The following is a 25,939-nucleotide window of genomic DNA, read 5'->3' as shown; positions in this document are numbered from 1 at the left end:
AACAAATAAGAAATAGTGACTTCAAAAAAGTAACTTCAAAATAGCATAATTTCCTGCGAGAAAATAATCCAAATAAAACTTGGCTAATGATCAGTTTATTATATGATCTAAATCAAAACGACAGTCATATAACTTGAGCAGAAAGAGAAGTGAAGTGTCACTTACCCACTACCTCAAAGAGAACGCGAGAATAAGCATAGACTACTAAATTTTGAAGTTACTCACTTATTTCCCGCCGCCGCGGAAAACGTGAGATTTCGATTTAATTGTTACCGCATCGCTGAAGATGACTCAAAGCAGAGCCGGAACGGAGTCCGATTTATACAATTATATGGGCATTGTGGCTCCGTTCCGCGATATTCACTGCCAGTACTAAAAATCTATAGTTCACGTCACATACACTATAGATTTTCAGTACTGACAGTAAATAACGGTACACAGCCTATGTAGCCTATTAGTTATTAAAGATTGATATAGCTTTAACTTACGCACCATTAATTGCGTCTCAAAATTTCTTTTTACTTGGCACTCGTTAATTTGACATTAAGAGTTAATTACGAGTTAAGAAATCTGGCTTACCTCGTCGCATCCTGGTCGACAAAATCGATCTGCGTACGTGCCATTACAGCGTTTTGCTTCGCGGTCTCCCCCGGCGATCCCTGGTACTCACTTTGAACAATGTACATTAGGATGCTCATTATGAGGAATTTCGAGATCGCGGGTACAGACGAGAGACGCGGCGCGACACGACAGCTTGTCTCACTTTCGTTTTGCACGTTTTACACCACCGTTCCGTTAATTCGTCACCGATGCACTTCGCCGCGGCGAGGTGTAGAATAATGATGAACGAAGTCGCCTTAATGAATTTCTTCCGCCGACAAGTATTACGGCGAGAGAAATAAGGCGAGCACGCCACTCACCAAGATTAAAATCTCCTCGTTTCTCAAATTCAACTGTCTTATTAGCGCGTCGGGACTCGCCAAATGAGTGAACATTCGTGCATATTGCGTTAACGCGCACTGCGGTAACGGCGGATTTAATTGTTCGCCACGTATAAATTTATTCCCCGCAATCACGCCGGTGAAGCGGTGTCGTTATCATATTTGTTATCGGGCACTGATCGTCATTATATCACCATATCACGATGAAAATTCTGCATTAATTCATTGGTTATTGAGCCTCTTCTTCTTTTTCCTAGCTTACTTCCCTTAAACGATCGCACACAAGACGTTTCAATTCACACAGTTTTTCTGTCGGAAAAAACGCACGCGGGAATGATTAACGACGTAATGCAAAATTACGTCGTACCTCCATTATTACGTTCCGCACATTGTCCTTCGAACGTGATTATTTTCTTGGACGTAAGCGTTCCTTAAGCATCTCTTTTGCGCACTTTGCATCCGATGCGGTTGGCCTTGCAGTCACCGCAAAGTAGCGAATAATTTTGTCGTAGCACAATACTATCGAAAACGACCGATCTCAAGTAACGTACTCCATCAAATTTATGCAAGTAATTTATAAATTCAATGATGTAGCACCTAATATAACATTTTTGTGACATACATTTCTTGAAAATGCTGAGACATTCTATCTTTATCACTTTTTGCCATTCTCCTACATTGAACTTCCACGTGATCGACGAACGCTTTATTAATATTTTAATATAAACTATTTCTATTTCTTGCCTAAAGTTTCAATTTACTCATAAATTGTAGAAAATTTTATTGTATATAAAATTTTCAAGACTTTTATGTCAATTTTTGGTGACGTAGAAAAGATCGATTTATTGTTTTAGAAAAAATGCAGTCATAAAATAGTAATTAATAAACGACTAAATAAATATCAGATATATAATAATAATAATTACGCACAAAAAATAAAAATCTCATAATTTTTGTAACATATTCCTAGCAAAGATGGAAAATAATCGTTTATGTAGCAATTAAAAATTTCTACGTGATTAGGTTAATGTTGTAAATTAAAATGATTTTTTACAATCTTGTCAAGGCTTACTTCAATGTGAGAATCTATGATTGCAATTTATGACTGCATGATTATCAAATTTCTCACGTATCAGCTAAGAGACGTGACAAGATGAGAGTTGCGATTATCGGCCAATACACAATTAGATAAAATACATATCTTATTGATAAATGGTATAAATGTGTATATTGATTTTTTAATGCACGTGAAAGCGATACTATAATTATGATATAAGATTGCAATAATCTCAAATAGTAGCCAGGAAATGAAAGAACATTTTCAAGAGAGTTAATGAATCTTCTATTAAATATCGAATCAATATATCAAACAAAAATTATGTGATTGATAAATCAGATTTCAAACAAAATGCTTAAGTTTTCGTATTTTTTAAATCGGTATAGTTTTATCAGTTTTGTCACCAAATAGTGTCAAAAAGCAAAATTTAGCGCGATCATGATGTGACAAACGACAAACGCACTTTTGTGATGTATTAAAACGTAAAAATTTTTTATATATTTCTCTCAGAGAGAAATATATGGATGGCTGAAATCGTGAAATAAAAAATCGTGAAATAAAAAATCGGACTGTGACTATATAGAAACTGACGATTAACGAATGCAATTTATACTTGTCGCACATCAAGCTGGTATTTTTACGGCACGATAGTCTAGAATTTTGTGCCGATCGGCCAAAAATATCAATATGACTTAATCGAATAGGATTGCAGTTGCCGAAAGGCTCACAATTCTCTCGACGTGACGGTACGTATACGTATGTAGATATATTTTATTTGCGTGCGGGATAGAGCGTCGCGACGATGAGTTTCGCTGTTTCGCGCGGCACTGAGGAGCGCCGGTAGCTCATTCATCGTCGGCACCCCCGTGAACGCACGCCAACGATGTCGCGCAGGCGTTGCATCCTCGTCGTCGCAACCTCGTCGTTGCTTGTCCTTCGGTCTCCCGGTGGCGTCGCGACGCGTCATCCCGCTGTGAAGAGGACACCGAGAAAGAAATCGAGAGCTCTCGCCACCCGCGTTTTCTATGGAGTGGCGCGCGAAACGACACGATCAAAAGTGGCCAGCCGCGATGATTTATCGCCGCGGCGTCCCCGTATGAAAAAAGCGAGCCAGAACGGTAATCGGTCACGATTTATGGAATCCGAGCGAGCAAAATTTCTCCGCCGCGTTGACAACGCGACGTGGAACGTCGCATGTTTTGTCTCGCAAAAGTGTAGAGGATTGGAGTGATTGGAATGGAGCAATAAGAACCGCGGGAGAAATCGAGTTCGAGAACCCCCTTCGCGCGAGCGGAAGGTCGAAACGGAGATAAAAACCGGTGTGTGATATATTTACCCTTGATTTTTGCACATGAGGAAACTTAGCTGTCATTTCTTCGCTGTCGGCAATAAAGAATTCCGAACGCGTAATCTTTTCGCAATAAATTTGCATGTAGTTTCTTTTATCTTTATATGTAAAACAGAAGAGAGTTTCAATAACAAGAATTATGGTATGTTTCTGATTGCCCTACGCGCTTAGTTATCTCAAAATTAGCTCAATAAAATCCGAAACGATCGCGAGATATCGCAGATAACTAGTTGTAATGTTATACGGTATCATAGATTCACAGATACATATTATAAACGAATTAATTTAATGGATGTATTCGCGTTATCGTAACTATTACATAATAAATAATCGAAATTCAGTTATCTCGTTGCCCGTGGCAAAGTCTTGCGTGAGTTTCGCTTAATATAACGGTCATCTCTCCCCTCTCTTCTGAGCAATACGCTCCCGTTCGCGGAACTGCGGAAGGAGAAACAGAGCTCACAGAGCCGTCGTTCTTAAACGGTCTGCGATATCGCAAGTTTAAACTCTATTCGGACGTGGCACTATAAGGGCTCAGTCACAATAAGAAAAATATAGAATAAGATAAAGTAATAAGGAATAAGGCATGTTGTATCTCACTTTAATGTACATACAAGTACTGAAGTGAGATGCGACATTCCTTTATTCCTTATTCCTTTATCTTATTCCTTATTTTTCTCATTGTGACTGAGCCTTAACTCCGACGAACATTCGTGTATAGCGTGCGGCTTAAGCTGATGGTTTCACATCAGTTATATCATAATTGTGCAGCGGTTGAAGCTTCCTTTTCGCAAGAACGACTCGATCGGAATATTAGATCGCGATTCGCGAGTGAGAAATTCAATTTCAGGAAAGTGTATTCAAAGTAATTCTCTATGCCAAGTTTATCGTTTATTTTTGTTTTGAGTATCACAGTTCACTCAGACAAAGTCAGAATCTAACGTATATGATTTTTTCTTTATTTCTATGAACTGAAAACTGAACTCCGACTTTGATATCTCTGTGTTGCAATATTTTGTAGCTCCATTGTGAAATGGACTTTAAGATAAGCGATAAGCCCCGGCTTCTGTGCATTATTCCCATCGCCGGTCGCGATTAATTATATTAGACAATGATCTATCTAATAAGAGACGATGTCCGGTGATAATCATATAAGCCGCGTTTACATAATGTCGATCTGACAATACAGTAATATACTATTACTTCGGGGGATTTACAGTGCAGTCCGAATGCAGTGAGTCGGCATGAAACATCTGTCAGTGGAATCACACGTTTAGTACATGATTGTGAGTGTGCGCTGTGTGTGTTCTGTGTAGAATAAAAAACCTGTTCGGTCAACGCTATATTCCATTAAATCAGCTCGCCTCTTCTTTTAAATCGTAGTTTATATAATATACAGAGAAAAACATTTTTTATTAATTGCTACGGATATTTTATATAATATATCTTATAGTACGTGAAATACGTATAAAAATTAGAGCTTATAATTTAATTAAAAATAATAAAGTAATTCGAGCTAAAATTGAAATCGACAATCATTTAAAAATTTTATGATTTATTGAATTAAATAAAAAAAATTGATTGATTGTATTGAAACCACATTGAAGTTTCAAGTGTGTAACATATCAAAGATAATTAAATTTTTTAAATATTTTTTTCCTTTTAGTTCCTTTTCATACTTTGCGTCAATCTTCTTAATTTATATGTTATATTATTTGTTTACTTTTTACTGCAAATGTATGAATCGATAAAGTGTTTATTATAATTATAATTATAACACTGCAGCAAGTTAAATTCAGAGAGAGATGTCATGTTTTATTCATTTTTGTAACAAATTTAAACGAATACGCTCTGTTTGTTATATGACACTGCTGTAAAAGTTAATTGCTCTTAATGCTAATCGACGTCGAAATAGTCTAGAGGAAATTTGCTTATCATCCATATTCAGAACAAATTGTCTGGAATTGTTGTGACAACACGTGTAATTTATCCGCACGATCGAAAGCGGATATATTATTGGACTAAAGCGGGACGAGATTTATGGTGCAAAAGAGAATAAGCAAAGGAATTCGGATTGTGTAGAACGATCAGATTGCAAATAGAGCGGCTTATATTTTCCCCCTTCCTCTCCCGCTCGCATTTTTCTCGTCAAAAGTGGATTACATCGCTCTGCACGTGCAGATTTGGAAAGCTAGCGAGTCTCGAGGAACCCGTGTTATTCTCGCTATTTTGTTGTGTCAACATCTCAATTGAAGAACTAAGTGGATGAGTAAGTGATACGTTATAAGTTAATGACTTGAGCGAAAATTGAATCCATGGAATTTTAAACAATATATTAGTCCACTGAATAAGGCGTTCAAAGTACAGTTTTCTCGGTATATTATTTTTCTTCGCTTATTAGTAACTCAATTGTTTCTCGCGTAATGTGTTAGATATCAATAAATTTCTTTCTCTTTTTCTACGCACTATACTTTGAAATTTAACAGTCTGTAAATTTGATCAATTAGCAATTTAACTTATAGAAAAACTAAAAATAGAGAGTAAAGTTTAAAAAAAATAATACAATTTAGAGAGTTAGATTGTTCTATTTTAAATTTATAAAATTGTATAATCATCAGAATAATATAAAATGAGATTACTGCTGTTGTTCAGAAAACTATTATGTTAAGAAATTAATCAATTTTTATTTTTTAAAGAAAATGAATATATGTATAATTAATTAAATCATTCACTTTTTACATAAGAAAAGAAAACTTTAGATATATTAATAGAGATAACTAATATTTTTAATTAACGTGTTCTTTTGATAAACTAATTTTTAAAAATTCCACGAAAAAGAATGTTCGCACAAAAACATCTAAGAAAAAGAAGAAAAAGACTGATCACACCTTGTCTTACTCAACGTCATGAGTAGCCGCGGTAAAGTCGCTTGCATCGCGAAAAAAATAAGGCTAAATCTGCTTTCAGTGGCCAAATGGTACGAGAAAGATAAATGCGGCAAGTATGTTGTGCGAAGATTGCCGATTCTCTCCTGGCTGCCGCGATACAGACCCGCGTGGATCTTGCAGGATGCATTGGCTGGCATCACGGTCGGTCTCACCGCCGTTCCGCAAGGGATCGCTTACGGTATTGTCGCCGGTTTAAATCCCGAGGTAAAAATAAAAAAAGAGAGCGACTGCCGCATCAATCTTGTATCGTATCCTGCCGTAACACATATATAGATAAACGTTTCTCTGTTACAAGTTTCAGAGAGATAAAACGGAATTTCTGAGAGTAACTCTGATCGTGAGAAAATAAATCGAAGAACAAAAAACAAGTTCGTTTTCAGCACGACTCAAGAATACTTTCGGTTTAATTTAAATCAAAATGTTATTTAAAAGAGCGTGATTTTTTAATTAATATTACAATTTTGTTTAATTTTTAAGGGAGATATACATATATTTCCTTAAAATACATTGCTTTTGTATCTGCTAATGCCGTTTAATCAATATTTGCATAACTCGATACATGCACGATTATTAATTAATTTAAATGATATCTTTTTTAAATATAATTTCTCTGTAATTTTATGATCTTACAGTATGGACTGTACGCAGCATTTATGGCATCATTTATATATATAATTTTTGGTTCATGCGAAAACATCACTATTGGTCCAACAGCCATTATGGCTACCATGGTTCAACCATTAGTCGCAAAATATGGCGTTGACATGGCTATACTAATTGCTTTTTTGAAAGGATGCATCATTGCGCTTTTAGGAATTTTACACTTAGGTGTGTATTTTTATATATTCCGGAGTAAAAGATATATGTCACAGATATATCTAAATTTAAAAATAATTTATAATCACGAAATATTGCTGCTGCATAAATGGGGATCCTTTCTGTTTTTTCCAAGGCTTTTTATTGGACTTTATATCGCTTCCTGTAATTACTGGCTTTACATCAGCCGCGGCGATCAACATAGCGTCTTCCCAATTTAAGTCACTCTTGGGCATTCCTGGTAGAGCCGAGAGTTTTCTGGATGCTTTGATAGCAATCTTTAAACATCTCGATCAGATTCGATATCAAGATACATTGTTGGGAATTGGTACAATCATTGTGTTAGTTTTGATCAAGGTATAAATTCCATCAGAACAAGCAAAAGCACAATTTTGATTTTTCTTTAAAAATCGAAAGTTCAATTTTCGTTCCAATCAAATTTTATATCTCGAAAAAGGCAATAATTCTGTATAATAGAAGGGGATTATTTATTTGTATTTTTTCCAACTATATAGAATATACCAGGACGGCGTACGGGAACAACCTTGCAAAAAATAGGATGGCTTCTTGGTCTGTCTCGCAATGCGTTAGTCGTAATTGTAGGCACTGTTATGGCATATATTTTTTCCACTAATGGTCTAAACCCTTTCACATTAACGGGTGAGTAGATAAATCATTTAATATTGGTGTTTTTTAAAATTATGGTTACATAATATTATAGAATTTGTTCTAAAACAGGTTTTGATAACCAAACGCAGCAATTAATCACCAAATAACTTTAATCAATTATCTTTTATTTGACGTTTCTCTATATGAGTTCCAAACTTATGGAATTGAGTTTAAAAGATTTATCGTATTATCGGTACGCGTTGTGGAATAAATTCATGATAATAAATTTTGTTGCCGCCGATTAATTTTCGACTTTTGCACCTTCAATATTTTCTTTCGTATCGAGAATTGAGATCGATTTTTTAAATATATGCTTATTGGCGTCAAAATTGCTCGAGATTAATTCGCAAACTTTTAAGTTATTATTAATATTTATCAGTTATAATATCCATTTTTTGAAAAAAAGCTCAATGTTATACAGCAATTACAATAAAGAATAATTTTCTGTTTGTTCAAATCGCGGAATTGCTCTCGTTTCAAAATTTTGATGATGTATTGTTAAAAAAAGATCTCTAGCTTTATATGGACAGATATCACGAGAAAATATATATTTCACACAGCGGGTTGCATGAAACGAGAATAACAAACAAAGCGTTTCAGGCACAATGGGGCAGGGTTTGCCACCGATCGCACCTCCGCCGTTTTCCACTACCTTTCAGAATCAAACGTATAACTTTCTGGAAATGACTACCGCAATGGGAACGACGCTGTTCACGATACCGATCGTATCAACTATCGAGCACATAGCCATTGCGAAAGCCTTCGGTAATTAATTTTTTGTCATTAAATTACTGCTATCGCTTTCATACAATTCAGGGGAGTAAAAGCTTTATAGCGAAAGAGAATTTTTCGTACGAAATGTCACTACGCATTTCTGCGTCACGCTTTTACTTTAAAAAGTGTGATTTTATACTACTATAACTTTTAGATTTTAGAAAATTGTTATTTTTTATTGATACGAAGCAGAATCCAGACCTAACAAATGAGCGCGAATATACAAAGTGCGAGGCCGTTTGCAAATTCGTTAAAACAAGTGGTTCATTCTTCTTTCTTTCCGCTCGTTTGCTCGGTCTGGATACTCTGGATCCGATTTTATGCATTGTTATTTCCGAGAACTAATTAAAGTCAAGTCTGCCTGCTCGAGGAGGATATATAATAGATTAATTGTTTTAGCAAAGGGTAAATCTTTGGACGCCACGCAGGAAATGATCGCTCTAGGAATCTGCAATATTTTCGGGTCGTTCGTTCGCTCGATGCCAGTTACAGGATCTTTCACACGAACGGCGGTCAATCATGCGTCGGGCGTTAAAACACCACTGGGGGGAATATTTACAGGTACGTGAAAAATGTTATCACTTTCGGATTCGATGTAATTATAAAATCCTAATCAACTTGGTTACGTAAACGTATTTGAAAAAATGTCTATATAATATCTAATAAAATAATTAAATTTTGTGATAAAAATTAATATTTTCTGACTATTTAAATGTTAAATTTACTGTCTTATCGTAAAACCACTATTATAAATGAAAAGTCAAATATGTTTGGTCGATCTTTCGGGAGATTGGAGAGCAGAAATAGTTAAATTTTTCAGCGAAGCGCGAAGATATCTTTTCTTTTCAGAGCGTTTATTAATTAATGACGTAATCTTTTCAGGTTGTTTGGTATTGCTCGCGGTCGGTCTCTTGACCTCTACTTTTTACTTCATACCGAAGGCGACGCTGGCCGGTCTCATCATATGCGCCATGTATTACATGCTCGATTTCTCGACGTACAGTTTGCTGTGGAACGCCAGAAGTAAGTTCCACAGATCTCTTCTTCTTTCTTTTTTCTGTCTTTTTCTCTCTCTTGTTTCGATTCACCTATACGCGATCTAACCAGCACGGCGTCATCGCGTCAAGCGTCAATGGTGCACGCTGCACAAAAGGAGCTGTCGTCAGCGAGCAAAGCACCACCCACACTCGGGATGCATTCGCGGTGCATTTGTTCTCGAAAAGCCCGCGTGAAACAATAATGCTCGAGCGCGCCCTTGGTGGCATTTATTGTTAAGACGGAGCAGTGCCACCCGTTCCCGTTAACTTTTGTCGCGGGCTTCATCTCGAGCTCATCTGCAGCTAATTCGTAATAGATCCGGCGATATCGGTACCTACGCGCTCGTTTGCGAATGCAATCGACGTCATTCCTGCGTGGGTAGAACCAGTAGGTAATTTCGCGTATTGAATTAGGATATATTAAAAGATTAAATTTGTTATTAATTAAAATTGAAGCCTTGTTACTACAGAATTTATTAGTCTCAAAGAAGACGTTCTTATAAAAGAATAAAAAACAATTAAAATAAATATAGATAATATAGATGTGATTAATAAATATACATAGATGCAAAAGTAGTTTTTAATTTTATTTTGAAAAATTATAGTAATATATAGGAGGTGTCTGCAAATTTTTTTAGAGACCGATTTCTTTGTGACGGTGCTGACATTGGTCCCAAGCGTTTTTCTTGGCTTGGAGTACGGTATCTTAATTGGTATCGTAGTTAATCTAGCGGCATTGCTGTATTTCACAGCGCGGCCTTCCGTTCAGACGAAAATTGAACAGGTACAGTGATACAAAATGATTTCATAGATCCTTCGCTATCAAATAATTTAATATCGCTAATTTAGTGACTAATTTGAAATTATCATCTTTCAGTTTATGCATTATTTGCCGAGTCTTTTTATCAGCGAGCAACCTTATCAAAATTTTATCTTATTATACTGAAAAAAATGTAACTCTATTGAGTAATTCTGAAAAAAATATTTTCTGTGTTCTAATGTATTCGGAGGGTATAGTATTATACATTCGGTTCGCATTGCAATAATTTTAATGTCTAAAATGCCGTTAATTTTTTGACATAATCAGTACAAAAAAAATATATATATTCAACAGAGATTATATTGCAACGTATAAATAATGCTGGATCGTCTTAAATCGCTGACGCTATATTTTCAGTTTAATCAAATTTAATCATGCTGTTATCGTTCAAACGTAATCGAGACCTATCATTCTTTGTCAGATTAATCTACTACGCGAACTGGTGAAATCGATACAATCCTCGATTCTTTTCCCTTTTCGGCCTCGCTGGGGTAATAAATCCTTCTTTTAAAAATGTCTTAAAAATTCTGCTCTCAAGTTTTTTTTTTATATAGTGTGTCGTGTATTCTACCGAGTAAACTATATACTTTGGCGTACTTTTTCAAATTCCTAGTACACCAATAGCGAAACAGATTTTTATGTACTTAAATAACAGATCTTTTTAAACTGGCAGACAGCCAGTTTAAAAATATCGCTGCTGAATGTACGTGTTTTTTCAATGGAAATATCCGTCTGGAATATTTTCCTATTGCACTGTGACTGGCCACCAGTATGAACAAACGGTATTTTGTTTTCTTTGTCTCGAATGCAGATCGAAGGGGAAACTGTAATAGTCGTCATACCCGAAGAAGCTATAGCCTTTCCAGCAGCGGAGCGCCTGCGTGCTAACATAATGAAGCTTTCCGGAGAAAGTGAATGTAACGTGATGCTCGATTGTAAGAATCTGAAAAGGCTCGACGTTACGGTTGCTAAGGTAAGCAATCAAGTTCGGCGTAAAAAATTACATAAAATGCTTTAGATAGACTCGAAGAAAAAAAACGCGAGTGCACGAAAGCAACGATTAACGAATGGTATCAATGACTTGCATTTCTTTATCGATTGGAATAGAACGATTAAAATTAATTCTCTTGCTTTTAGCGTAACGAAGCTACGTGTTAAGATTACGCATTAAATAAATGATTCAATTAGAATTATATTAGAGAACGACGCATTAGCAATCATATATGTATTGCTATACGATTATTAAAAATGTAAATAAGATTTTTTCAAGTTAATTCTGATGTTGTCAAGAGCTTCCTAAAAAATTAAATTGATTTTCTGAGATTTCTATTTAACAAATAGTTTTTTTTTCTCGTAAAAATGTAATAGGTACTGTAAATAAATATTAAATCACCCGTAGATCAATTTTTCGCCGTTACAGAAATAAATTGAGGATTTATAAAGTCATCTTAAAGAGATCACATGAAAATTTCATATATATACATTTGATATTAAATAATTTGATAAGAAAATTGATCATTTTACTGGCGAATAATCTACTTGTTCGTACAATCATTTGTATAAACATGTAGCTGTATGAGTACACGTAGGTCGATCTGATGCAGTGTCGCGAGGTTTATTCAGCAAACAGCACGCCGCACGTGCCAACGTGCTGCGCTGTTATCATCGTTCTCTGATTTCTTATAACTACGAAGGGTATTGTAATACAGTACACTGTGTGAATATTACAAGCAGAATTTCCCAGAGTTAACTTATGGAGAAGCAATGTATGTGTGTTTAAGGGAAGTTTTAAGAATGGATACGTTGTTAAGTTTTTGAAGAATCGCGCTCGCCGATCCAGCACGTATCATATTTTCTGCCGAGCGAATTCAGTTCTCTAATTTTGTATAATATTATATATATTCTCGCGATCGCGCGCGCGTATTTTATTTGTACGGAGAACTTGTGCGCTCCACGTCGCGTTTTAATTAACATGAAATCGATCTTGCAGAATGTCAAGCTTCTGGGGAAGGACCTTTCAGCACGTGGACAAACAATTGTCTGCTGTAATTGCTGCGAGAACGTGAACGCCGTTCTAAAGGTCGTAGCGCCGGAATTATTAAACGTCAAGGAAGATAGAAATAATTATGACTGAGGATCGTTTTTCTCACGCTTACATACAAATTTGAATGCGACCGCCAAGAGGTTCTTTAATAAATAATGAATAATTGCCGGTTGTTATTAAACCTTAACCCGGATCAAATCTCACTAATTATGATATCGTTCCTTCCTAAAAAAAAAAAAAAAAAAAAAACAATGAAGTTCGCAACTCATTAAATTTCTTTGCGTCATACGTGCACTATTTAAAATGAAATATGTGTGTAACTCGCTCGAGAAAAAGAGAGAATAAAGTATGAAGAAGTATACAATAGAGGCAAATACAGATTACACTTTTATTTATCTATATTTTTATCGTGCAGTCTTGCTATATTCGTCTTTAACAAACGTTTATTTCTTTCTTAATTTTGTCTTAATATTTCATAAAACTTGATATTTTTTGCATGTTTTTCGATGCAACATAGTCGTGCTATGGTCGCACGAAGCTCACTCGACGAAACTGTCGCGCGTTTGCACGGTCTCCGACCGTTTGATCAACATTCGCGAATAATTGAAACTCCATTTTAAACGACAACGAGTATTTATGTAAATATAACAAACAGATATATAAATCGACTCACCGGAAGTGATATGCCCATATGTCGCCAGTCGCCACTGATGTCCACTCGCCGACTGCGCTCCATTTGCTCCGAAGAACAGGCGCCGCTGGAGAAAGAAATCGTGCTCACATTTCACAACTTTATTTTTATGCACATGCGTATAAAATAAGACAAAATTTGTTAAATAAAGAACGTTATATTTCTATTAAAATGAACGACGCACTCGACGCTTTCTTTAAATGTCTTTTTAGGCTTAAATTATTCCAATTTTTAATTAATACTTCTTATCATGCTTTGTTACGCAATTACACTTTGTGGACGTAACGCGGAATAAAACGAAACAAATCATTTGCGTAACATGGAACAGAATCTTGGATGTAATGTATGTTACCCTGGGAATATCCGTGGTTATGTAACTCAACGCGTACGTTTCGTGCACATAGAGGCGCCAGTGGACGGATTCCACACCGATTCCACGTCGAACGTGTGTGTGACCGCATATTCACTCTCAGCCACTCTCAGGCTTCTCTTTCTCTCTCTCTCTGCTACTAATATTTAGAACAGAAGTGTGTGGAGCTTGGAACAATTACGCTTCATTCAATGCTTCGGAGGTAACAGCCATAACGATAACGGTGTGAAGTCGCTCGCGGATATTTCAAAGTTTCCCAGAGAAGGTTTTTCCTAGTTCGCTTTCCGAGCTCCGAGCTCCGGCTGGCCGGGCTGGCTCCGGCTCCGGGCTCCGGCGCTGCGCGACGCAGTGATGCCACAGGACGCGGCACGCGGCTACCGAAATTCCCGAAAATCCGGCGGTGAGTGGTGTGGTGGGGATACGGCGCGCGCCGCGGCCCGCGCCGCGCGCGCATCACCCCCCCCACGATCTTCGCCGTTGGAAGTTAGCCGAATAAGCCGAACTTGAAGGGTGCACACGTACCGACTACCGACACGTACGCAGCACGCATCGTTCGCGGCGACTACGCGTCTTTCCGGCCTTCCCGTTCCCGGTTCCCGCCAGCCCGCCTCCTCTAGTTCTCGCCTCGCTGTGTGCGTATGCCGTAATTGCCGTAATATCGTTGTTTTTCGGGTCCTCGTTCTGGCAAATTGTGTGGCAAGTAGAACAATATATAATATACTGATATTGTGTACAATATTGGACTGAAAGTACGGAGGTCATGTGCGATGAACGCCGGGTGTCTATGGATACGAAAATGCCTAACTCGAGGAAAAGACGATGTCCGTTCGATGTTCTCCGTTTCGGTCGATATTATCCAGTGTCTTAACCCTACACACAAATGCGTCTTTCTTTGCGTTTTTAAAACATACTTATGTGTTATATATGTTATATGTTGATTTTCTTCCTTTTTTTTTTACCTTCGCACACACAGTCGGGATTTATCGTGCACATCATTATCAGGTCTCTGGCGACTATGAATAAAATCATGATTATCGGAGTTTCGGATGAAATTGGGGAAAAGAGGAAATAATTTTAAGGAATAAATAATGCGTTTCTCCCTCTTTCGTAGGATTCTTTCCCAAACTCACAAATTTATTTATTTCAAGAAATTTGAAACGGTTGCCTCTCGAATCTCTCTCAGCATTGTTTTAATATCCTATATATTTTTTTTAATTAATTGCTGCAGTTATTCTCAATTTGAAATTATACTATCGACGAATTCGTTCGAAACTATAAGTAATTCTCGCGTTGGCAGCGCGAGCCTTTTATCACCGATGAACAAATAAATTTATCATCATTGTGCGCGTGTGGGCGCCCCTGCTTTATTGCTTCGGATACTCTCGCACGCGAATCGGAAAGAAATTAGGTTAATTGCGCTCCCGCCTGCTAATCAGCGTAATACAACGATACGCGACACTTCCGCTCTTCATCGCGTGCACAACGCGAGTTAATAGTAGATAATACGTTAAAAAAAAAAAAAAAAAAAAAAAAAAATTAATTCCACTTCCGAATCGTCTTTCATAAAATATTTATTTCATTCCTACTTTTGTTCAGATTAACACAATTTGGAATATCGACGTTTTTAAGCGGGCTTTCAGGTACTAGAAGCTTATGACCTCCGGTGTAGTTCGGTGATGATTGTCGATGTGGCGTTCCATCGTCTCGTTTTCACGCAGAATCCAGTAGCATATTTTGCAGTATCTCTGGCAGTGAAACTTGACGTGAGTCGACAGGGAAAACAAAGTGGCAATCGGCTCCTGGCAGAGATTACACGCGTATCCTAATCCCCGTCGATCGGCAACCTGAAAAAGTTCAAAAAAATTTTCATTATTTTCGATTTTTCCCAAAGATCAATTGGTTTTCGCGACGTTAAGATGGAATAACGTTTCACTTTCCCTCTATAGAGCTAAAGATTGAGTTGCTATATTCATACTTATAATTTATTTCTTTTATTTATTTTATCTCTACATGTATCTCAGTATCTGTTCGTAAAATGGCATTGAACGATTCGATTAGATCTTCCGCTAATATTCTTGATTATCTTATCTCAACAAGATTCTCGTTATCAAAAATTATTGATGACGTATTTTATTAGAATGTTTGATTTGATTATAAAATTCTTTATTATATGTTACTGCAATAATATCTTAATGACACGCATATAATCGAGAGAAGATGGTCTCATATAAAGGTATGAAAAAGCGGAGCAAAACAACAGAATTTTCTTTTGATATAATTACTATGGGGCAACGGTATGATAAAGACAAGTACGGCATACGTGTGAATTTCACAGTTTCGAAAGATTTATTGATCGCTTCAAAAATTTTCCTCGACTCGTCTGACTAATCGCGCTGCGTCATTGACACCCACGTTGCTTATTCTCGCTTTTCCGCGGAATCGTTTGTAAGAAATGTCGGGAAGAAAGAAATTCGGGGGAATCGGTGGGGAAAAACGTTGACCAAGACTGCTGACTTTTAACGCCAAACAGCGAATGAACTAAAGGAAATTATAAAAACAATCGGGATACAGCTTAACGTCTTTCAGTTTTTATGCCGCGAGATGTATTGCGCTCATCGACGCGACGCTCTGGTCTTCTCCTTCGTCATCACGTCTATGCGTTCGTTTTAAGAATGAGGCGGAGAAGAAACGGTAAAGTTTCGCCAAGAAATAGAAAGAAAAATTACCCCGTTTTTCTCCGTCTTTCCTTCCTCGTTAGTATAGCACTATTGCTGATTTCGAGACACTAAATGATGTAAGAAACCAACGATTTTTTGTTGTAATTTATTTTTTAAGAGAGCCTTTCTCTCTCTCCGTCGACGTGGCAAAGCTCACACGGTACTTTCTTCAAAGCAAAATGTTTATACTGATTTTTACTCCCGACTGCTGTCAACCGAAGATTGGCGAAGACGAGGGAGTATGCGTTTTTTAATCAGCTGATGTTATGCACATTATTTTGCAAATTAACTTATCTAATACATGTGCAATTTTAAGTATGCTTTTTTATATTTTTTATTGCGATTTTACATTTCATAAATTCATATTTGTGAAATAAACTGAAAGTTGAACACTAGAATCAAAGTGGAAGTGAATATGACATTAGAATTAAAACTATATAGAATACCAATATACAATGCAATAGGAAAAGTGCATAATATTTAAAAAAAAATGTAATTTTTATTTGATTTGAATTAAATATATTTCGATAAATATCTAAAGAGGAGGAATATTTGAATACCGAATGGCTTCATTTTACTTCTTATAGAACTAGATTACGTTGATTAGACAAATAATAAAAAAATGAATAAAACGCCGGGAGTTTTTGATAAGTAATATCTACTTACGACAGTTGCATCACCGCTGCCACCGAGGTCCATCAATTTCTCAGGAATTACGGTGTAATGCGGCATTCTTGTGCCGCCTGTGCCGGCGGCCTCTTTTCGTCGTAGTAGGATAATTGGTTGTTTTTGTATCTCGAACTGTGAATTGCGAATTTTAATCTCGACGTACGACGTACTGTGCATTTTGGAAGTTGTCAATGAACAATACATGCGTGCAAACTTTCTTGAAATTATAATATTTAAGAATGCTCCAAGGATAATTCGTTGCTGTAAGTAAAGAAAGATACCTTTCTCATGGTCTGCACCGGTGTAGGGATGTCATAGATGAAGTCCTTCTTCGTCATTTTCTCACTGATATTGCGATTACATCGCAAATTATACTTGGAGGCATCCAACAACTTGGCAGTTGACGTCGCAACCTCTTGGCAAGCGTTCATATTTGCATTTTGCTAGTCATTTTTCTCGTGCTATCCGACTTCGATTATTCTTACTAAACAAAAGCTTTCCAAGAAATAATTGAAAATCAGGGACGCGTTAAAGCAGCATTCCATTCTCGTATCTTCTGAAACCTCTTTTAAGACTTTTACACTTCGGACACACTCTCTAAGAATAAGATAAATATAGAAAACGAATAGAGTTTTAACTGTTTAAAATAAATCTGGCATAAAAAATATAGCGGTAAACTTTTTGTTGTTGATTTTGATTTTTGTTAAACGAATACCAGTTTATTATGAAATTTATTTTTATTCTTGTTATAATTATAATTACAGATGTTTCTTACAGCATAATTTCTCATCTTGTGAGAATCACATCGATATAAGATTTAGCAAAACGTATCTTCTATATTTAACATTACTTTTGTTACATGTTAGTTCATTTAAAAATCATCGATCTCGCATTAAGTTATTAGATGTTACATATATAAACAGAAAATAAGAGATAGTCTAAATTTTTGTCTTAAACCTACTTCGTAACAACCTCTGTTGTGTCAAAAGACAAGACGTAGCTCATACTTTTAACTTTTATTTTGTTGTCGCGGTTTCTGAAAACATCGCGATATTATGTACATGGGATTCTACCCTAGCCATCAAATTCAGCCGCCGTTATATATATGTATATATAATGTGTGTATGTGTGTTGTGTATGTATATATACATAACGTGTGTATATGTGTATATATATATATATATATATATATATATATATAATATATGTATATATAATATATGTATATATAATAGTTAATAAAAATAAAATGTTAAAAATAAATAGAACCATTTTACCTCTAAAAAGAAGTATATTACGGCGTGACATTAATTTCGTATGACTAGAGAATTGTGGCATTGAGAGGTGATAAAAATTATCAAACGAATAACCCCATTGAACGAAAAGATCATTTTGTTTTTTCTTTTAACATTCCAAGGAACTATACTAGCTTTTATGTTCAACTCATTTACAATTGAAATATCCTAATTGTCACTGGACTTTTTGACATATGCTGTATTTCTAGCATAACAAAGCTCATTGGATTAAGGGATTAGATCTGTACAGAAATTAGTATAATAAAAAATATATCTTTTCATATTTAAATAAATAATTTTAGGACTTTAATTATTATAAATTATTACAAAATATTTTGTAATAATTTTGTAATGTAAACTCATACGATATTTACATAGTTCGAATTAAAATAACAATAAAGATTTTGCAGTAATTTAGAAAAAAGCTCCAAAATTATGTTGTTTTAAATTCCGAAAATAATGTGAAGCTTTCATTATAGAAACAGCTATATATCAATTTAATGATGGATTTTAAAGGCGCTAAAAATTATGAATTTACCTAGAAAAAATATATATCGATTACTTTTTTACAAAAATGCCAAAAAGTTTTTATTAATGCTTTATTGGATCTAACCCTTTAAGTCAATTGTACCTCTTATATATGGAGTCTTGCTCATTATGTCAAAATATAAAATGTAATAATGTTAAATGTGGATATTTTACATATAAAATGTAAGCTTTCAAATAGGCCTTTGATATTAAAAATAGGCGTTATTAGATCGTTGGCCACATACAGAGAAAGAAGAGAGAGAGAGAGGGAAAGAGACAGAAAGAAGCATATGCTCTCTCTGCATTCTGTGTAATTAAAAATATTTAGAAGACATATAACCTCTATATAATATCGAGATGATCAGACGATTCCACTCTCGGATATATTGCGACTATTTACTTATTGTAAAATGAATCATGGATTCGTCATAATAAAACAGATAAAAATCATTTTATTCGTCTAAAAATGATGGTTATTGCGCGAATCAGACGCTATCTAAATGAAATTTCTAGGGTTAGGACTCTCTATTTTTCCTTAAAGAGGAATCTTGATGCAACAGGAGCGGTATTCTTTCTTGTCTAACCTCGGGAAGTGACGCTAGCTCTTGAACCGGACTTCGCTGCCATATACTTCTCGTTGCCATTTCTTGGTAACCCCTTCTTCTTACCTAAAGATCGGACATTTCTATTTTTGACATATCTGAGCACTCTTTTCTAAGCCGATGGCAATGTTTTTCGTTACGTTGCATTCGCAAAGTTTGTTACATCGTGAAAATAGGTCAAGATGCTTACTTGTCTATGATGAAGCTCATGCAGGTACAATGTAGACAAAGACATGTCGGCAGCGGTTAATTCTGTAGGTACATATGGATCTGTATGCGTCTCCATAACGTAACTGTGGCCCGATCCGAATACAGAAGCACCTAGCGACTGATTCGATATACCCTGCTGCAAATCATATAGGAATCCTTTATCATTGTGCAACGGACCTTCCGTCCTGGACACACCTCGACGTAAAACGGTAGACTTCGTGGCAAACGATTGATCGACGCCGACCGACGTGGCCGATGTACCCGGTTGATTTGTGAATATGTTACTCATGCTAGGTACACTCACTTGATTTATCGTGCTTCGAATAATATTCGACACGTGATCTCTATACTGTAACAATATATTAATATATTAATGTATTAATACACGAAGCAAACAACTCTAGTAAAATTATTCAGTGTGAGCAAGAGAAAAATCAAACACTTACGCCAAGACCGGATAAACTGTTCAAACTAGCTATCAGAGGATTGTTATAAGGATCAGGATCGGCAGTAACTTCCTTCTTAGCCCTTTCTTTCAAAGCAGTTACGAAATTTTCCGCGTGGGACGGCGGCTTCCATTCGGGATTCGTCAAAGTGAAATGTATGAGGGACAATTCGGTCTTGCCGTCTTCGGCCTGGGTATAATGATTCGACATCGGCACGTGGTACTTATCTGGACCGATGCCATATTGATCGTCCGGCATCGGAGAGACCGTGGGACTGTGTGCTACAGTCTGCCACATGGGATTGCCGTGTCTACGTACGTCCATCTGAGCGAAGCTACACACGTCACCAACTCCAGCTACTTCGATCGTGAAGTTACGAAAGAAATCTACAATTTCCAAGGCTCGGTGTCTCATACGGAAGCACAAAATGTATGTCGTCACGAATGGAGAAACCAGCTCTTCTAGGAGATGCACCGCGCGATATTGGAACAATTGTGCCACTTGGGCCCTGGTGGTATGCGTATGAGCGGTTCCTCGCCAACTGTCCGGTCTGTAATGCGTATGGGCCAGTACAGCAGTTAGAAGAGTCTCGGGACACCAAACCAAATTCTCATCGGGTACAATTGCCTTCGCGGTTGCCGCTACCGCGCCCAGCATGGTCATGTAGGCAACCACGCGCTCCATCGAGAATATCGGCTGGTAGATCAATGTCATAACCAGCAACACCGCCAATACGCTACCGGTGATGAACGCAATGTTCTTCGCGAGTATCGTCATTATCGGGGACGTGAAGCTGCTCATATACTTTGAAGCGGGACGGTACGCGCGACTGAGACGCGCGTTCAATTCGTGATCGAGTTCGTTGAAATGACGCAGGTACAACCGACCGTACAAAGACCACGTCCGCATTGCTAGAACGCTTGGCTCCCGTTTAATAGTCTGTCGATAATATTATTATTGTATGTCATATGTTAGTATTGATTATCATGTTAAAAACTTTATCGATCACCATAAATAAGCACAATTACTTACCTCGGCGTAATTGAAAAACGTATACAGAACCTGCCACAGGAGTATAAGAAAACACAAGACGAAATTTGCTATACCGACCCATAGAATGTTTTTAGACAACGATCGTGCAAGTTCTTGCCTTTTATTCAGTTTTTTATAATCCTCTTTTAGATGCCAATTATTTTCGAACGGCGACCATGGTCCCCCTGGGGAAACGATTAAATTAGTTATTTCCAGTAAAGTTATACGTACTTATCACATACCGTACTTCCAAAATAGTATACTTACAAAATAGTAATAATTCTATATTGTATTTCAATCCACGTGTCAAAAAAATGACTTCTCCCATAATGGGGACTTTGAGTCGCACGGGTAAGAGGGACTTGTTGATCATAGCTACCATGTAATTCTTATGTCTTAATATCCTATGGTAAATATCCAATTCCGTAAGTTCTCTTTTGTGAATGCACATCTCTTGCTCCTTTTGCACTTCTATCACACGCTTCTGAACCTCGTGCCACGTAAAATTGTCTAGCTCGGCGTCGGCGATTTTGAGCGCTGTATTGAAGAACATTTTGATCTCCCAGAACTGCGTTAGGTGATACAAAACTTTGAGGAATTGGAGGACAAAGAAAATTGTCGCGACTACGAGGAGACTCCAATAAAATGAAGAGATCGACTTTATACAGTCTCCCATGCATATTACGGCATCGCTTTTGTGGCTGGTTTCGTTAGCGTCCCCACCACCACTAAAAATATAGAGCGTTGATTAAATATCTCTCAAGATGATGTCTGTATCGCAAAATAATTCGCGTTTAAAGAAGATTTCCGATATACCTATATAATTTGCTGTAGTCGATGCAGTGAGATAGAAAGGTAACGAACGTAACTACAAAAAAAAATTGCAGTAATTCCAAAACTTCTTGGAGCATCATACAGACGAAGCCGTGCTGCTGATGATAGTGGTACATTCGCGCGAAGAACGAATCTAGGTCTTCGATGTGATTCCATCGTGCTTTGTTACCCTCCGGAACCACATGGATGATGACGCCTGATTCTTGAGGCGCTTCCTCGCGATCGTCTTCATCGTCCGCGTCTTCCTCCTGCCCCTCGTAAGGCTGTATACGTTGATAACTACCGTCCAATACCGTCGTCATCTGCAAACGCGATTTACGCAGAGGTATCATTTACAATGATTATATCTTCGCTAGATAAATATGTAAATTAATAAATTTCCAAATTATACACGATAAGAAATTCTCTGAAAGAAAATGTACATAAAAATTAGAATGCAAAAATAGAAGTAATCGTGATATCTTACCGTTTGTGCTCGTCGGTCAGGCTCTACGCAGGTAATGACAGTTTCTCGTTTCATTCTTTCATGTCATAAAATTTATTTATTTTAGCTACCAGTTGATGGTTGCTCCACAAGCATCTAGAATACAAATCAATTATTAAAATAATATTAACGAAACAGCAGTTTTTGATCGCTATACATTTTATTTCATAAAAAAATATATATATATATAAAATTAAAGGTGAATCTTTTTACAAGAAAATATTTATTAATACAATAAATTAATTAATAAGCATTAAATCTTCGTGAAAGATTACAATTGCCTATTCACGTCGATTATAAGAGATTTTATATGCATCGTCACTCGAGCTTTCTCGCGAGTTTAAAATTATCTTTCGAGAGAACCGTTACTCATTAAACGCTAATTTTAGCACACAGGTAATAACAAAGGTAACGATAACAACAATCAACTGTAGCACAAAGAAAGTCACATCTTTACGATTAACTTTCCTCTCTTATCGCGAATCTAAAACCAACAACTGCTATTCAAGCAGCGTTCCAAATGCATGCCGTTTAAATACATTTGTTCTTTATCATCGTTTCTTTCCAAATTCCCTTTATTGCGCGCCTTATCGCGAGATTGATTCACCATCGATCAGCCGATTACTCATCGAATCGTACATTTCACCCCTTGACCATTTCCCTAGCGTTACGTTTAATGCGACATATTTCTTTTTCGCCCGCCCACTTCCTTCCCGAATAAAGTAAATCTCTCGAGACGATTCGAAGAGGCCAAGACTCTATAAAACACCTGCAGCGCGAGACCTGAGCCTCTCGAGCGCAGCGAAATTCGTCGACGCTCGTTCGCACAGAGACGCGACAAAGCTTTGCGATGCTCCGAGACGAAACGCGACCACGCGACTTGGGGGACAAGAGCCTGAATTGCGCCCTTTTAGAAAAAGTGCAAAGGGACAATGGGCCTCTTCCCTCTCTCTCTATCACTTTCTCTCTTTCTTAGCTATAGGATCCCCGCGGTGTGGGGTCAGGTTTCTTCTTTTTCAATCTCATTTTTTTTTGTTCCCTTTGGAGTTGTCCGCCCGGACAACGACGGTGCAGCGCGTCACACGTGCGAGCAGCGAGCTCTTCGACCGCCTCGTCCGCGTCCTCGCGATCTCGCATTCGGGTTTCGGCTGACCTTTATCCGACGAAAATAGCAGCGTGGCTCGCTGCGTGGTCGCGAGGGCGCGCGAAACGGGAAAGGTGACGCGATGTTTGGGGACACAGCTGATCTTCATAAACAAAGGCACATCCTCTGCGCCGTCCGCGTACCTTCGTGCCGCGACTCCACGAATCCCGACCCCGACGGTCCCCCCACCCTGGGTCGACGACGAATCCTCCTCGGCTCCGGCGCGACTCAATCCCGGCTGCGGGCTACGCGCGACTGCCCGCTTGCATATCGGCCGTCGTCCGCGCGATTGTTCACTGGCGATTTAGACATCGGGACGTCCGCGCGCGTCGGGACTACACATCTGTCTCTCCGCGTTGCGCCATCTTTGCTGAGCTCGGCTCGGCTCGGTCGGGTCCGTCGAATCTCCTTCTCCTTCTCCTCCGTTCGTGGGAGATCGGATCGGAGATAATCCAGTCATCGGTCGGTGGCGACGACGCGACGAGGAGATAGACGGGCATCGGCGAAAATGAATCGCGAAAACAAGCGCGACGATTATCGACGGTCGACGATGGAAAGGTTAGGTTGACTTTTTGAGAGACACTAACCGCAGATAGAAGCTTGCGACTTGCGACAATTTATACATCTACTACGTTTACGCGAGCGTTACTTCTGTAGTAACTTACGATAATTCCTTCGCGTAAACGGGATTTTGTAGTTTACTCCGCGTAAACGAGTAATATATCGTAAGTTACCAGCACAGAAGTAACGTTCGCGTAAACGTAGTAATTCGTCACGTAAGAAGCACGATAAATCTCAAAATTATAAGTAAAAACATTCGAGGAAGGGAAAGAATCGTAATCGCGTGTCCCATGCATAAAATCTGTGCGAAATGATTATATATTTTATGCAAAATTACATGGCGTCTTTTCTTTCATATTTGCGACGTACTTATTTATGTATTGCGCGTTATAATTTCGATCGTAATATTTTCGAACAACCTCTATAGCGCGTCGTAATTTATTCATTATTAATTACAGTGGTTTCAACTAAACTCTGTTTAACTTAATTAATCGAGAATTTTTCCATATGTCGAACAAAAAATTAATAATTCTATCCGTATTAACAAGATAGTGCAGGTTGATAAATTAATTTCGACAAATTAATCATCGATTAATTTAACATTTAATCGAACTTTGATCGATCTTTGGTCATTAAATTGACTCACGCCGTATCGCGCGGTATTGGCGTGAAATTGTCGTTATATTCGAATTTCTCGGGAATTTCAGCAACAAAGCGTCGCAGACTGTTACGTGCGAGACGCAGCGTATTTTAAAGAGTTGAAAAAGATAAAACACCGTCTTCCTCTTTACAAATAACAAATATACGAAAAAGAGCGACGGGTGTAGCACCGCCGCGTCGGTCGGTAACCGCGCGCCTGCCGTTACCGCGAGAAGTTGGCCGCGCGTTTTTCGAACGCCTTCGCCTAACGAGCGCGTTCGGCGTTCCTTCGCCATTTTAGATTCGCACGGGTTGAGATGCGGAACGTCGCGAGCACCGTAGTTTCGTACGTCTCGTATTTAGATAGGTTTTTCGCGTTATTTCTTCGTTGTGATATGCTAAAACGCGCGTCGCGTCGTCACGATAACGAAGCGATATTAGGAGCGTCGCGCAAAGCGTCGTACGATCGTATTCCGGTGATTATTTTGCGCGCGTCGCGTACGCCAAGGATGCCGTATGAAACATGGCGGGGGGGGGAGGAGGGGGCGCGTACGAATTTTTCGGGGATCGTTCAGATCGTTGTACGCGTCGCGTGCGATCATTTCGGGAGTGCCGTGCAAAGTGTCGCGCGATCAAATTTCGTCAGTTGTAATACGCGTCGCGCGCGATTATTTCGGGAGTGCCGTACGAAACGAAGTGTCGCGCGATCGTATTTCGGTGATTAGGTATCGCGGTATCAACGGGCGTAATTTTCGCGAGTGTCTTGCCAGTATGACTGCCATGCGCAGGAACAACGAGATGGAAGTACGAGAGGAGGAGGAGGAGGAGGCCTAGGAGGCATCGGGCCACAGCGGGGCAACCGTTAGGTAAGGAATTATTTATTTGTTAATTATTTCTTGTTTTGTGAAATTTATCGTTTATCCCACGAGTGATGAGCGGGTGTAACATTTTATTGTAAATTGTTTAAACTGTTTAAAGGATGAATACACAAAGATGCATGCAATAATTTTTCAAAAATTAATTATTTTGGACGCTATTTTAATTTGAATTTATATTTATGTTTTACAGACGTTATGCGTACTCGTACTGCAACTCCGCTGCTGCGCATCGTATCGGTAAGTATTTGATTATTTATTATCTTTATATTGATACGATGAATTTTTGTGAAAATTTTGCGATTTAAAGCGTGTGCAAAATATAAATTTAATATAAAATATAAAAATTTAAATTTGCTGCGATATACTCAGTAATAAAATATTTTGA

The 25,939-nt window shown here is 37.8% G+C and overlaps 5 protein-coding genes across 29 annotated transcripts in view; 2 read left to right on the top strand and 3 right to left on the bottom strand.

Annotated features, from left to right (window-relative positions):
* LOC143906104 (trissin receptor-like) overlaps positions 1 to 13,928 on the bottom strand; it is a 59,488-nt gene extending 45,560 nt beyond the window's left edge. The window contains exons 1-2 of one of the 6 annotated variants that reach the window (XM_077421908.1): positions 13,498 to 13,928; positions 13,128 to 13,212 (exon numbers count right to left, since the gene is read on the bottom strand). In XM_077421908.1, coding sequence (XP_077278034.1) covers positions 13,128 to 13,212; positions 13,498 to 13,606 — 194 coding nt within the window. In that variant the 5' untranslated portion in view covers positions 13,607 to 13,928. Of the gene's footprint in view, positions 1 to 579; positions 2,820 to 13,127; positions 13,213 to 13,497 lie in introns of those variants that run through there. The other 5 variants (XM_077421943.1, XM_077421934.1, XM_077421918.1 and 2 more) reach the window with 5 other exon arrangements.
* LOC143906029 (sodium-independent sulfate anion transporter) lies at positions 3,803 to 12,820 on the top strand. 17 transcript variants are annotated; one of them, XM_077421857.1, is made up of 14 exons: positions 3,803 to 3,915; positions 4,118 to 4,211; positions 4,566 to 4,632; positions 5,262 to 5,615; positions 6,314 to 6,498; positions 6,927 to 7,122; positions 7,247 to 7,467; positions 7,626 to 7,770; positions 8,380 to 8,544; positions 8,953 to 9,114; positions 9,436 to 9,576; positions 10,229 to 10,374; positions 11,222 to 11,383; positions 12,401 to 12,820. In XM_077421857.1, exons 4-14 carry the CDS (start codon positions 5,612 to 5,614, stop codon positions 12,542 to 12,544), a joined length of 1,671 nt encoding a protein of 556 aa, XP_077277983.1. In that variant the 5' UTR covers positions 3,803 to 3,915; positions 4,118 to 4,211; positions 4,566 to 4,632; positions 5,262 to 5,611; the 3' UTR covers positions 12,545 to 12,820. The 17 variants fall into 17 exon arrangements, 15 of the variants coding, with proteins under 15 accessions (XP_077277983.1, XP_077277960.1, XP_077277919.1 ...); XM_077421834.1 differs by having other exon boundaries at positions 4,368 to 4,632; XM_077421793.1 differs by having other exon boundaries at positions 4,068 to 4,632.
* A 113-nt stretch (positions 13,929 to 14,041) lies between the features above and the next one.
* Positions 14,042 to 17,532, bottom strand: LOC143908441 (uncharacterized). Its single transcript, XM_077426115.1, has 3 exons — positions 17,183 to 17,532; positions 16,899 to 17,033; positions 14,042 to 15,359 (listed from the first exon to the last, which is right to left on the bottom strand). The coding sequence occupies exons 1-3, from the start codon at positions 17,330 to 17,332 to the stop codon at positions 15,159 to 15,161; spliced, it is 486 nt and encodes a 161-aa protein (XP_077282241.1). The 5' UTR covers positions 17,333 to 17,532; the 3' UTR covers positions 14,042 to 15,158.
* An 87-nt stretch (positions 17,533 to 17,619) lies between these two features.
* Positions 17,620 to 23,820, bottom strand: Atg9 (autophagy-related protein 9). Of its 3 annotated transcripts, none has more exons than XM_077426064.1 (8): positions 23,486 to 23,820; positions 22,315 to 22,428; positions 21,831 to 22,150; positions 21,282 to 21,742; positions 21,015 to 21,199; positions 19,983 to 20,921; positions 19,517 to 19,885; positions 17,620 to 19,392 (listed from the first exon to the last, which is right to left on the bottom strand). In XM_077426064.1, the coding sequence occupies exons 2-8, from the start codon at positions 22,366 to 22,368 to the stop codon at positions 19,240 to 19,242; spliced, it is 2,481 nt and encodes an 826-aa protein (XP_077282190.1). In that variant the 5' UTR covers positions 22,369 to 22,428; positions 23,486 to 23,820; the 3' UTR covers positions 17,620 to 19,239. The 3 variants fall into 3 exon arrangements, with proteins under 3 accessions (XP_077282190.1, XP_077282174.1, XP_077282181.1); XM_077426048.1 differs by having other exon boundaries at positions 23,620 to 23,820; XM_077426055.1 differs by having other exon boundaries at positions 23,102 to 23,805.
* Positions 23,821 to 23,950: 130 nt separating this feature from the next.
* LOC143908376 (uncharacterized) overlaps positions 23,951 to 25,939 on the top strand; it is a 244,935-nt gene continuing 242,946 nt past the window's right edge. The window contains exons 1-2 of one of the 2 annotated variants that reach the window (XM_077426027.1): positions 23,951 to 25,542; positions 25,745 to 25,791. The gene's annotated coding sequence lies outside the window, so the exon portion shown is untranslated. The remainder of the gene's footprint in view (positions 25,543 to 25,744; positions 25,792 to 25,939) is intronic. The other variant, XM_077426034.1, reaches the window with a different exon arrangement.

This window comes from Temnothorax americanus, unplaced genomic scaffold (genome assembly GCF_048541705.1).
Source record: "Temnothorax americanus isolate GAGA-0224 unplaced genomic scaffold, ASM4854170v1 Scaffold11, whole genome shotgun sequence".
In the NCBI taxonomy this organism is placed as follows: Eukaryota; Metazoa; Arthropoda; class Insecta; order Hymenoptera; family Formicidae; genus Temnothorax; species Temnothorax americanus.
This window is presented reverse-complemented; position numbering and strand designations above follow the sequence as displayed.